The following is a 12,343-nucleotide window of genomic DNA, read 5'->3' as shown; positions in this document are numbered from 1 at the left end:
TCAGAGCTCCCACCCTGGGCCGCGCCCTTCACGTCCCTGTCCCTTTGAATTCCCCCCCCACCCAGTGAGGAAGACACTGGTGGGAGCCTCGTTCACAGATGAGGACTCAGAAGCGATTTGCTGGAGGTGGGGGGCTTTGAGACTCCAAGGCCGGTGCTCCCTCCTGGAAGCTTCTGGATGCCACACCCATGAGGTCACCACTCAGAGGTCGACCTGAGAGGTCACTTCCTGTACCATGACACAGACATCTAAAGTCCTGAGCAGCTTGACGCTCCCCTAACCTCGAAACCACACACACTGTCTATTTACAACGGATGAGTTGAAAGTTTAACTATTTCCACTTCTTGTATGCTTTTTAGTTCTGTGGAGCTGGAATGGCCCAATGTATGATGTTAACTTTTTGTTTGAGTCCTTCTAGTTGAAGATGGCAAATGTCGACTGAAAAATGTTAACATCCACGTGATGTTAACATCCACAGAAGCGAATAAGCATAAAAGAAAGAGAAATCATTGTGCCTTCAAATGATGTTTCTTGGAAGTTGATAGCATGGAACTTGGGGGGGTTCCTAAAACCCGCAACTGTTCTAGGACCCGGGGACACTGGCGTCCCTGCATTTAGGGAGCACCTGGGGGCCCTCCGCTTACTGGACTCAGACCACCCCCTCCCCAGGTGGGTTTTCCTATCCTGGTTACACAGAGGGAGAAACCGAGGTCTGGAGAGAGGCAGTGACTTGCCCTGGAATGTCCGAGACCCGAGCCCGTGTGCACAAATCCTGCCCCTTGACACCTGTCAGAGGGTGAGTGAGTCCCCCCCGAGGAAAACAGCATGAGGATAATGTCACCAAGAAAGTGACGTGAGGCCGTGGCCGGGTGAGGATGTGGAGGCGCCCTGTGCACCACAGTGCTACCTGCCAGCGGTCAGCGCTCACTGGTAGGGGAGCCCTCAGCCACGCGTCCCCCTGGCTGCATCACCTTCCTCGGGAGCCTCCCTTCTGGGGCCCCAGGAGCTCCAAGGCTGCCCAGACTCCCTGGGTCCCACCCCTCCTTCTTAGCATCCCCGAGCCTTCTCTGAGAAGCCAAGGCCCTGGGAGCCTTGGGGCAGAGGCCTGGCCAGGGCACCGGGGGGCTCTGCCCCACCGAGCAGGAGAGGTGGGACCCGGAGAGAAGCACCCGGAGAGAAACTGGCTGCGGGACCCAGTGGCCTCGGATGCCAGGCAGCTTGCCCGGGCCGGCCACACCTCTCTTTGCTGCCAACGGCAGTGTCACGTGGGCATGGGTGTGCTCCAACTGTGGGCAGCAGGGCAGCCGTGGGGCTGAGGGTGCCAGGCACCTGGAGATGAGCATGGCCGGGAGGCAGAGGAGGAACCTGGGGGTGGTGGCAGAATCACACCAGGCCACTCAGGACCATCTGGGGGGATCCCCCTGCCTGGCTCTGGGACCCTGCTGGCCACCCCTGCCCGGGACGTGCTACCGTCTCCCGCTCCTGGGGCCTTGCCCAGGCCACTCACCTGCCGGGCACGGGGTCTCAGGAGACCGGTGAGCCTGGCCTGGTCGGGCACTGGGAGGACCAGGGGTCGTGGTGCCTGCCGTGGGAGCGGGATGCCGAGTACCCTGTGGGGATCCAAGAGGCTGTGCAGGCCGGGGACGCGAGGGTATTTCACGGGCTGGGAAGAGGCGGGCAGCAGGCGGGGCCAGAAAAATCACTTTCATAAGCGTGAGTCAGCAGGGGCCTCTGGATGAATGAACTTGCCCTCCTGGGGGGGGGGGGAGGGCGGTCACGCTGCACGCTGCTGCCCGGGCCAGCCTTAAAGGGGCCCCACTGGGCCGGCCCCAGGGCACAGCCGCCCCGCAGTCCCCCCCGCTGGGGCTCTGTCAGGGAAAAGGAACCAGGGCTCCTGAATGAGCCAACCCAGCCTTTTCCCCCAAGGGAGGCAGAGACAGCTTGGCCCAACGTACATACGAGGCGGCCCCTTTAAGTGGAGAGCATCTCTGCTCCCTCATCCATCAGGTCCCACAGGGCGTCTCCCCCCTTCTCCACCCCTCCCCCCCCCCATAAAAAGCACCAACCTACCCAGGCTGAGAACTCAGCTCTGCCCCTTCCCGGGCAAGCTGCCTCAGTTTCCTCTTCTGAGCAACAGGGGCTCAGTGTTAGACTGTGTCCTGGGTGCGTGTGGCGTTTGCAAGACGTTCTTGGGTACCTAAGACGGGAAGCCCGCTCCCCGCTTCCTATCTTCTCTTCTTCGTTATTTCTTTCTCTTTAGCACCGCGCACCTCCCATTTTGCTGATTCTGACTTATTATATTATTTTCTTGTCTCTCTCCCCCAATCAGGATGTGGTTCCGAGTGGGGAGGGAAGTGTATCTGTGTCTGCTTTGTCCCGTGTCTAGAATAGTGCTCAGCACACAGGGGGCGTGCAAGAAGGAGGAAGGAAGGGAGGGAGCTGCGGAGTATCTGGCCCCTGGACTTCAGTGCATATTAGCTGTTATTTTCAGCATTCATGTGACTGTCACCCCAGCTCCTCTCTTCCCACCCTGCCCTGTGGCTGGGGCGCCTGTGGGTGGCAAGTGAGGCACTCACCTTGTGTGCAAAACGTAAGGGGACACCAAAACCACTCAGTGATCAAGAAAATAATAGTTTGATGCAATTAAAAAAAAATCAAAATGAATGCCCCAAATCCAGGATCAACCAAATATTAAAATTTCAAATAAAGCCAGGATCTGTAACAGTGCCGTGCGGAGCCGGGCTGCAGCCCGAGGCAGAAAGAAGAATCAGAATAATGATGCTATCTTTATTTAAAACTTTGCTATTTTGTTTCATCCTGGATTTTTGGCAGGACTTTTGACTTTTAAAAATATTGCATGAACACACTCCGAGCTCTGGTGATGGCGCTTTGGTGCTCCTGACATTTGGTGCCTGAGGTGATGTCTCTCTCCTGGTCCGGCCCTGGGGGCCACAGGGGACCAGGTCTGCCTGCAGGACTGTTTTGGGGACAGAGGCTCTCTTGCGGAAAGATGCCTCTGAGGATGCGCATGCGGGATGCTGGTACAGCAGGGGGGTGATGGCTGGGGGTGCGTGCACTGAGGGTTTGGGGGCAGCCCGAGGAGCTGGGGAGAGAAGAGAGACTCTGGGCTTAGTGAGGGGTCTGGCACAGTTGGGTCCGTGGCCCAGGGTCTCAAGGACTGGGGAGATGAGCTGGGGACAGTGGCCAGCACAGGGCCAGCCTGAGCTGGGCCCCTCCCACCTGCCACCCTCTCCTCCCTGGAAGCTCCTGGGTGTGCGCCCTTTGCCCAGGACCCCACCCTCAGAAGGGCCCTGCCCTTGGCTTAACGTTCTATTGTCCACACCTTAAAATCATTAATAATTTTTGAACAAGAGGTTCCACATTTTCATTTTGCACTGGGCCCCACAAATCATGTGACCTGTCTGGGCTGGGCTGCACCCTGCATGTGACACGGTGGGTAAGAACTGGCCTCTGGACTCAGCCCTGTGGGCTGGGTGCGCTCGGGGTGGGGGGGGCACTGCCCCTTCGGAGCCTCATTTTACCGGGGTCCCTTTCCTCCTGGGATCCTCAGCTGTGGTGCCCCCTGGGGTCATGTGACACAGTACTTAGCATGGGTCAGAGGGCAGGGGAAACCCACTGCTCCAGGCCTCCACCCCCAGGCTGGCTTCTAGCTCTGCTCCCAGTGTGCTGTGTCACCTTGGGCCTGTGGCCTACCTCTCTGGGCCCCTGTTCCAGCCACGGCCTTGTTACCAACACTCCCTGACACGCTGAGCCTACACCCACACACACCAGGACCTGGCCAGCAGTTTTGAACACACCGGGAGCCCAGTGGCAGCCGGGGAGTGCGGCTTCCGGTAGACGTACCTCTGGTGCAGGCTGCGTCTCTCCCCAGCAGCCGCCTCGCTGTCTCCGCTTCCCCATCCCAGGGCTCTGGTCTGCTACTTCCCAGTGTTTTTGGATAAACTGAGGCAGAGAGAGACACCCCAGGGTCAGAGACTCCCACTGAGAGTGTCTCAGCCCATGGGGGGCGAGGCTGAGGCTTGGGGTCTGCAGGGGAGAGCCTGGGAGGGAGGTGGGCCCCCCGGCCCCCATCTCTGGGTCTCGCCTGTCCACCCTCCCCGACCTGCCCCATCGCCCCCGCTGGCCCTGACCCCTTTTCCGGATTTTGAAAGTTTGCTGATACAGAGAATTGTGGGCGAGATGTGGACTTTCTTCCCTGTCGTCTGCCAAGAGATTATCAGAAATAGAATGTTTGGAGCTGCTTCTGGAAAGCTCGACTACGACAAAGACAGATAATGTCCTAGGCAGACAGAGGGGTGAGGGTTAGAGGGGGCTGCAGAGAGGAAAGGAGTAGGACAGGTCTGAGCGGGGGGACATGGGGACCGGCGCCTCTTGGCCCCCCGACTCCCCTGGAGCCGCCCCGTCTCCTCGCCCCGAGAACAGAGGCAGGTCTGCCCCTGAGCCGCGAGCCTGCGCCGGGTGTGCTGTCCGCAGGGCTGCGGGGTGGCCAGTAAGCCAGGTGCGCAGGTAACTGCATCTCAGATGGACAGGAAGTAATCTCTTACTATAAGTGCGTCCCAGGCAATGTTGGGGATGTACTTATACCAAAAATAATGTTTGTGGTTAATTTGAAATTCAAAGTTACCTGGGCAGCCTGTATTTTCTTTGGCAAATTCGGTTTAAGTGCAGAAGACACACTACGTTTCAAAGAGTTAGTCCCAAAAAAAGATACAATGTCTCATTAATAGTTCTTATGTGGATTACATATTGAAATGAAAATATTTTGGACACCTTGGGTTAAAAAAGATACTGTATTAAACTTCCTTTCACCTCCTTTTTACTTGCTTCTTGTGGCTCCTGGGAAACTGAGTCACACATGCGCCTCCTACTGGACCTCGGCACCTGCTGGTGTAGACGCGGATCCCCGGGCCCAGCACTGGAAGCCCCGCCGTGTATTAGGAGCCCCTCGGTCCCAGGCAAACCAGGACAGTTGGTCCCCCTGGAGCACGGCAAGTGGCTGGGTGGGCAGTGTGCCTTGGGAGAGGTGCGTCCCATCTGAGCCTCAGTTTCCCCATCTGTGCACCTGTCTTGCCAACGTGGGGCTTGCAAGGGGGTGGCAGCTGATCACTACAGCTGAGGGAAGGGGCCTGGATGCGGGAGGAGCTCAAATGCAGCGGCCTGTTGCGCTTGTTGTGGCAGCCCCCCCACTGCCCCCACCCCAGGCCCTGTCGCCCCCCAATGCTTCCCCCAATCCACTGCAGGTGCTCCGGAGCTGGGGGACCAGCAGAAGAGAGGATGGGGTAACTTCAGGTTGCTTCCCTGGGGATCTGGGTTTTGAAATGGATTCCTTCACTCCCATATCAAACTCACCAGACCTCTCTCCTAAGAAATCCCAGGACCATTGGAAGGGCGGCCCCTGGCCCCTCCTCCTTCCTGCCCCCTTCTGTTCCTCCTCATCCCTATTTCTCTGTGGCGGCTCCCACAGCTCTGCACTTGCTGGGCACCTCTGGGCGCCAGGCACTGTGGACAGAAGGTTCTTTACACACAGCTGAGGCTCATCTTGAGCCTGAGGTCACACAGCATGAGCAGCAGAGCAGGGTTGCACTTGCAGAGTCTGGGCACCTCTAGGAGAAAGGCCAACAAGGAACTATGGAGGGAACGAAGCCGCCTTCCTGTCTCAGACACAAAGGCACAGCCGGACCTCTCCTGAAGGGCCACTATCCCCAGGGCCACCGGCTTTCCAAGGTGCCCACACTATGAGGCGTCTCGGGGATCCGTGTTTTAGATCCGTAGCCGAGTCCAGTGAGGAAGGCACGGGGCCACCTCTCGCCCATCCTACAGGTTAGGAGACTGAGGCCCTGAGTGTGAGATGTGGCCCAGTCACGGGAAGCGGAGGGGCTGGGACTGCGACCCGGGCTGCCCAGTGCCCTGGCATGACCAGGCCAGCACATGACAGAGAACTAATATTTGCCCGCGCCTTGCCCTTCACAGATCCCTGGCCTCCACCTCGTCGCATCGATTCTGCCCCCACCAGGGAGGTGGGCAAATATTTTCCGTGACAAGTTCAGTTTACAGATGAAGAAACTGGGGGAGACTTGCCCAGGGCCATGTGGCAACGTGGTAGAAGAGGGGCTTCTGACTGGGGCCTGTCTGGGGGCAGACCCCGTCCTTGTCCTTGCTGCCCCGGGACGCCCGGGGGAGGGAGCAGGGCTCAGTGCAGGTGCCTGATCCCCAAGTCACCGCAGACCCTGGGGGAGGATGTCAAAGCTGGGGAAGGCCCTGCGCCCCCCACATGGAGAGAGCCCGGGCGGTCAGGAGTCAGAGGAGGATGCGGTGTGGGCCCCGGAAGGAGCGTCTGCATAGGGCTGAGGCTGGGGGTCACCAGCCACATTCTCTGTTTCCTGATTCCCCACTCTTTTCCTTAAAAACCAGTAGGAAAGTTTTGGCAGAGAGTGAATGTACCTTCCGCCCAGTGAGGTACAGCCCAGGGTGTAAAAGGCTTCCCTTTTGTCAGGCCAACGGGGATTCTGGCTCCATCACTTTCAGCTGTGTGACTCTGAGCAAGTGACTTAACCTCTCTGAGCCTCCATTTCCTTGCCTATGAGATGCAGATAATGGCAGAGCAGTGCTTCTCATCGCTGCTGAACATCAGAGTCACTTGGGGGTGAATTGAAAGATACACTAATTGCCAACCCATCCCCAGAGATTCTCACGGCACCGGGCTGGGGTGCCGCTGGACGCAGGGAGTTTCGTAGCGGTTCCCACATGCAGACAGGGCTGGGAGCCTCTGTCCCTGTTTGGAGTTGGAGGATGAACTGAGATGCAGCCTCAACTGCACCCAGCCCAAGGAGGCGCCCAATCCATTAGACCCCCCAGCCTGGGGGCCCATCTTTTTGTAAATCACATTCTTACGCGACTGTAGGAACAGCCACGAAGTCTGAAAGAGAAATAGTTTTTCAGAAAAGCAAGGCCCCCAGGAAAGCAGAGGCCGGCTGGTGACCCTGGCGGGGCCTCATGAGAAGCCCAGAGAACCAGCGACCCCACCAAATGGATGAACCTCCATGTGGCCTTGCTCATTTACCGTGACTTAGTTTCCCCGACTCGGTTCTCATGACATTGACCTTTGAACTCGATGGAGCACTGACGTCCACCCCCGTGGCATTTCATCTCACTCTTTGAGTGCACAGCCATCCTCTGAGCCCCAAATTCCAATCCCAAAGGAAAACCCCCGAGCCAGAAACAGCTGCAGTAAACCAGGAGCCGCCACCCCCGCACTGATGTTCACGGCACAAACCGCGAGCCGCGTCCGGGCCGGCTCCTGAGGACAGGTCAGGACATGGGGGCGAATGCTGCGAGAGGAACATTCTCAGCCTTTGCAAATGGCAGTTGCGGAGCCGGGAGGCATGAACTCCTTATGACAGGAGCAAGGGAAGCAGACGGCGAAACCGCACTGATGGCCGGTCGCCGGGGCCACGGAATCATAGACGGATTTTTAAAAATTCAAATTTCCGTTATCTTTGTATAATCAATAATAATCATCATAAGTAAAGACAATTCGAGACAAGGATTTCCTCTGTTTCGTTTTGTTCACTGGTGTGTGCACAACACAGGGCCTGGGGCATAGTAGTAGCTCAGTAAATATTAAGTGAATGAGTGAATGAATCTTGTTGCTTTCACACTTTCCTGATAGACTCTTAAAGCAGTTTTGAGCATGGATTGCCCCTCTTGGCTTTATATCATTTTCGTATGGATTGGCATGGCTTCAGTATATTTAAATCTTTGATGACAATTTTGAATTGGCCAAGGTTGAAGACAGAGTCCTGTGGCGCATCATTAGAGACCCTTCCTCCAGAGGACGTGACTCTATGATTGGCAGAGGGGTGAGTGACAAGGGTCCGGTCTCTGGAACTTACTAGCTGTGCATCCTTGGGCAAGTTACTTCACTTCTCTGAGCCTCAAGCTCCTTGTCTATAAAATGGGGGGAGTAACACCTGTCCCCCGGGGTAGCTTGTTGCCTGGCACCTTATGGGTCCTCAGTAAATGGGGGATATACCCCTCCTCTCTGCCCACCACCATCCAGACATTTTTACTCTGGGCCGAGTCCTTTGTGTGGCTCTGGACCTGCTGATTTCCCAAACATCCAGCCCACATCCCCTTAACCCCTGACCCCGCCAACGTCCTCCAGGGCACTGGTTCTCAAAGTGTGGTCCCTGGAGCAGCAGCAGCAGCTGGGAACGTTTAGAAATGCAGATTCTTGGGCCCTGCCCCAGACCCACTAGATCACAAATTCTGGGGTGAGCCCAGCAGTCTGCATTTTCACCAGGCTTCTGGGGGATTCTGACGCTCCCTCGAGTTTGAGTACCACCGCTGTCTACACCACCTTCTGCAGCAGGCTGTAGGCCCCACAAGACAGAGGAATGACAGTCATCTGACTTGCCCGCTCCTGGCGGATCCATGGGACGTCCTTGGGCCACTGCTGCATCCTCCCCACAGGCTTGAAATCTGTGAATAATCTGTACTCGGGGCTGGAGTTCCAGCACGTACGTTGGTCATGCCTCAGAAAACCGAGGCCCGTCTGCTTGTCCCTGACCTTGAGAGTCCAGCTGGTGTCCTGTGGTTCCTCCAAGGGCACGTCCCAGGCCCCTGGGCTCCCTGGGAGCTGGTTGGCTGCATGAGGAGGCCCGCAGGCCCCAGGCTGTCTGTGGGTCCTTCTTGTCCACATTCGTTGTCCTGGACAGACACACCGAGCAGCCCTGGGTTGCCACGCTGTGTCCTCTGTGCCATCCGTGGCTGTGGCCCGTTGGCCCCCGCAGCATGACTTTCTTTGTTTCTTTCGCCTCACATGCTGCTTGAAAAAGCCTGTTTGCCTCCGTTATCAGGTCTCACAGACCCTTGGGGCCTTGCCTTCCTGGGCACGTGGGGTCAGGGCCTCAGGTGAGCCAGACCGTTCCGCAGGGACAGGACCAGCAAACAGCCGCAGGAGGATTTTGCGTGTTTCTCTGCAGAAGAGCAATTGCAGGCGGAGTCCTGGAAGTCCCAAGGAGAGGCCTTGGGGCTGCGGGGTCCTGTCCACAGGGGAAGCAGGACTCCAGAATCTGGTCGCCCTCTCCTGAGGCCCCGCACGCCTCCAGAGTCTCTTAGAAACCTATAAACTGCAAACCAGACCCTGCATTTCCCTGCCTGACCACCTCTGGGCGCCCCCTGGCTGTCCTCAGGCCCGCCCTGGCCTCACGGCCTTGGCAGGCAGCCCGAGGCCGGCCCCTGCAGGAGCTCACCTGGAAGGGCTACTTCCATCCACCCTGTCTCTCCTCACCCTCCTCCAGGCCCCCAGTGCACGGATCTGTCCCCATCTGCCACGTGTGGCCTCCCTGCACTGCCCGCGGTGACGCACTGCCCTGCTCCCCTCCTGTTCTGGGCAGCCTTCTCTAGATCTGTCTCTGATCCTCTCGGACGAAGCGTGTGTGTGTGTGTGTGTGTGTGTGTGTGTGTGTGTGTGTGTGTGTTTTGCATTTCCCAAGCCCTACTGTGTGCTGGGATTTGTGCTGTGTATATTCCGAGGTTCCAGTCTCTGCGAACCAGACCAGCCAAGCCAGCAAGCAATTCTCACCCAAGTGTCCTGAGTTAGAGTGAAGATGGTAAGAGGGAGCTGGGGAGGGAGCCAGGGGGTGGGGGTGGTGGGCATCACGGGAAGCCCTCTGGAGGGGTGGCCCTTCAGCTAAGGTGGACTGGGTCGCCCCCAGAGTTGGGGTGGGGGAAGCTGAGGGAAGGCAGGGTGGGATGCTCACATGCAGAGCCCGAGGGTAGGAACAGGCTTGTTAGCTGGAAGGAGGCTGGAGGAAGGAGGGAGGAGCCCTGGGGGCTGGCCGAGGCCAGGCCACGCAGAGTCTTGCAGGCCCAGAGACAACCTTGGCTATTCTTGGGGCTGCCATGGGAGCACCTGCAGGGCTTTGAGCCGGGGACCGGTGGGACCGGTGGGACCGGGCAGAGGGAAACACGGGAGCAGCTGGCAGGCTGGGGTGGCTGCTCAGCCAGAGCCGCAGCGCCCCAGGTCAGGATGTTGGCAGTTTAAGTGGAGAACTGATGGGTTGTTGGTCCATTCTGGAGCTGGCATGAATGTGACTTGGAGGTGGGTTAAACTGGAGAAGGAACAGCAGGGTCTGCTAAATGTGAAACAACTGAGACCCCCCCCGAAAGAGAAGCCCTGATCTGTAGCATCTGCCAGGTCCTGCGGTGCAAATATCCCCAGCACAGCTGGTTTCAAGCTACCCGCTTGCCGTGCAGAGTTGGGAAGAGATGTGCACAACTGGATCTCAAAACATGAGCCGACTCCAGCCACCACCGGGGTGAGCGAGGAGGAGTCAAGAACGCCAGCCGTTTCTCTCATTTCAGCGAGCGATGGAGGACGGAGCATCTACCAGGTGGAGGAGATGGAGCCGGAAGAGGCTGGGGTAAGGCGGGGGTTGAGGGCTGTCTTTCCACGTTGAGATGCCCGTGGACCTCTCCAGCTGGGTCCAGGAGGTTGGGGTGTGGGAACCAAGGGGTCTTGGCTGGAGTGTGTGGGTGCTGTTGGCAAACAGATGATGTCGAAAGCCTGCTGATCAAAGGAGATCACTGAGAGAGACAGAAGAGGCCGGGGTGGAGCCGAGAAAAATGGCATTGTCCTAGCGGCCTGTTTAGGTGCTCACATCCCCCACCAACTGGTGAGGATGGAGCCTTGCTCCTCGCTGGAGCCCAGCGGTGCTCACTGGGTGCATCTTCACACGGCTGGTGACTTCCCTCTTGTGGGTGTGACTCTGGAGGCCCCTGGACCGCAGGCAGAACCCATGAGGATCTTACAAAGCAGCTTAGAGGCCCCATTGGCTCAGGGCCAAGGTGACAGGACAGCCCAGGGGAAGAAGGGAGAAGTAGCACCAGGGGCAGAGAGGGGGCGAGCTGGAGAGGATGGAAAGATGGGAATGAACATGATAATCATAAAACCTGCGATTTATTACATCCTGACCAGATGCCAGGCCGGTGCTCAGTGCTTTCTGTAAAATTAATCTTCGCATCACCCTCCGAGGCAGGTAGTCTTATTAGCCACATGTACAGAGGAGCAAATCAAGGGGCAGCGGGGGTCGAGACAGGCAATGTGATGGCAGCACACCGCCTGCAGCCTATTTTCCTGATTTTGCCCAATTCTATCCCCAAACACAAGACAGCCTTCTTTGTGAGTGGCTTTGGTTTTTGAGGAAACGAGACCTACTTGGCCTCCTTTGATACCACCCTAAGTTGAGACCAAACTGAACCACAGCTGGCTTCTGGTTAGTTGTTGGCATCGTCTTCATCAATATCTCCATCATCTTCATCACCATTGCCCTCTTCATCATCACCATCATCTTGATCACCATCATCTTCATCGCCATCATTACCGTCACCATCATTGCCATTGCCATCTTCGTCATCATCTTCATCATCACCACCATCGTCATTATCATCTTCATCATGCCATCCTCATCACCATTATCATTATCTTCACCATCATCATTATCATCTTCATCATCGCCGTCTTCATGACTGTCATCTTCCTCAGCAGCATCACTGGGTAGGGGGATAATGGGATTGCTCCTTATCTGTATTTCCAAGTTTTCTGCCATGACCCAGTGCTGTTTGCACATTTTCAGAAACGGTCAGTCCAATGAGGGAATGGAGGCACTGGGATGAGCGCTGGGCTAAGGAGCTGGCTGGAACAAGGGCACGCCTGCCTGAATAGACGAGATCCCCACCTTGCTCCAGGGCCGCATCCAGCAGGACCTGACAGGCTCTGGGCTCCTTGGACTGAGTGGAGAGCTACCCGCCCTCTGCAGCGCTGGGGGCTGCCAGCGGGCAGAGTCAGGTCCGGGCAGGGCCTTGGAGGCTCCACGTGTTCGGTGCATGGCTGGAGTGGGAGGAGCAGCCTGGCTGTCTGGGCCTGGAGAGGAGAGTTGCTGAGCTGTCTGCTGCAGGAGCAGGGCCCCCGCCATCCTCACCGCGGGACAATTCCTGCACTACAGGCGATGACGTTTGAACGCTGGAATCCGAGGCACTGAGGCTGAGACATCAGTAGGCTGGGCCTGTCTCCGCTCTGCTCACAAGTCGGTGCAAGGATGGGTTTGTTCGCCACCGGCTGTCGAGGATTCCAGACCTGCCTCCAGGCCCCGTGGCCTGTCTCCTCCTCCTGGCCCTGCCCCCTCCACCTCCCTTTGATCAGTGTGGGCAGCCCGGGGGCAGGAGCGGATCTTCCTCTGGGATCCCTGTGGCCCGCTGAGAGCCTGGGCTCAGAGTGCTCTGCTCAGAGGGCTGTCCCGGGAGCCCAGTGCCTCATTTC

At 57.6% G+C, this 12,343-nt stretch overlaps 1 protein-coding gene across 8 annotated transcripts in view; it reads right to left on the bottom strand.

The window, feature by feature from the left end:
- OSGIN1 (oxidative stress induced growth inhibitor 1) overlaps window positions 1–12,343 on the bottom strand; it is a 33,677-nt gene that overhangs the window by 9,236 nt on the left and 12,098 nt on the right. For 2 of the 8 annotated variants that reach the window (XM_070612385.1, XM_070612387.1), the window contains exons 2-4: window positions 3,865–3,963; window positions 2,071–2,197; window positions 1,508–1,753 (exon numbers count right to left, since the gene is read on the bottom strand). In XM_070612385.1, the coding sequence (XP_070468486.1) occupies window positions 1,508–1,709 (202 nt within the window). In that variant the 5' untranslated portion in view covers window positions 1,710–1,753; window positions 2,071–2,197; window positions 3,865–3,963. The remainder of the gene's footprint in view (window positions 1–1,507; window positions 1,754–2,070; window positions 2,198–3,864; window positions 3,964–12,343) is intronic. The other 6 variants (XM_070612388.1, XM_070612390.1, XM_070612384.1 and 3 more) reach the window with 3 other exon arrangements.

This window comes from Equus przewalskii, chromosome 3 (assembly GCF_037783145.1).
Source record: "Equus przewalskii isolate Varuska chromosome 3, EquPr2, whole genome shotgun sequence".
In the NCBI taxonomy this organism is placed as follows: Eukaryota; Metazoa; Chordata; class Mammalia; order Perissodactyla; family Equidae; genus Equus; species Equus przewalskii.
The sequence above is the reverse complement of the archived record's forward strand: the minus strand, read 5'-3'. Positions and strand labels throughout refer to the sequence as shown.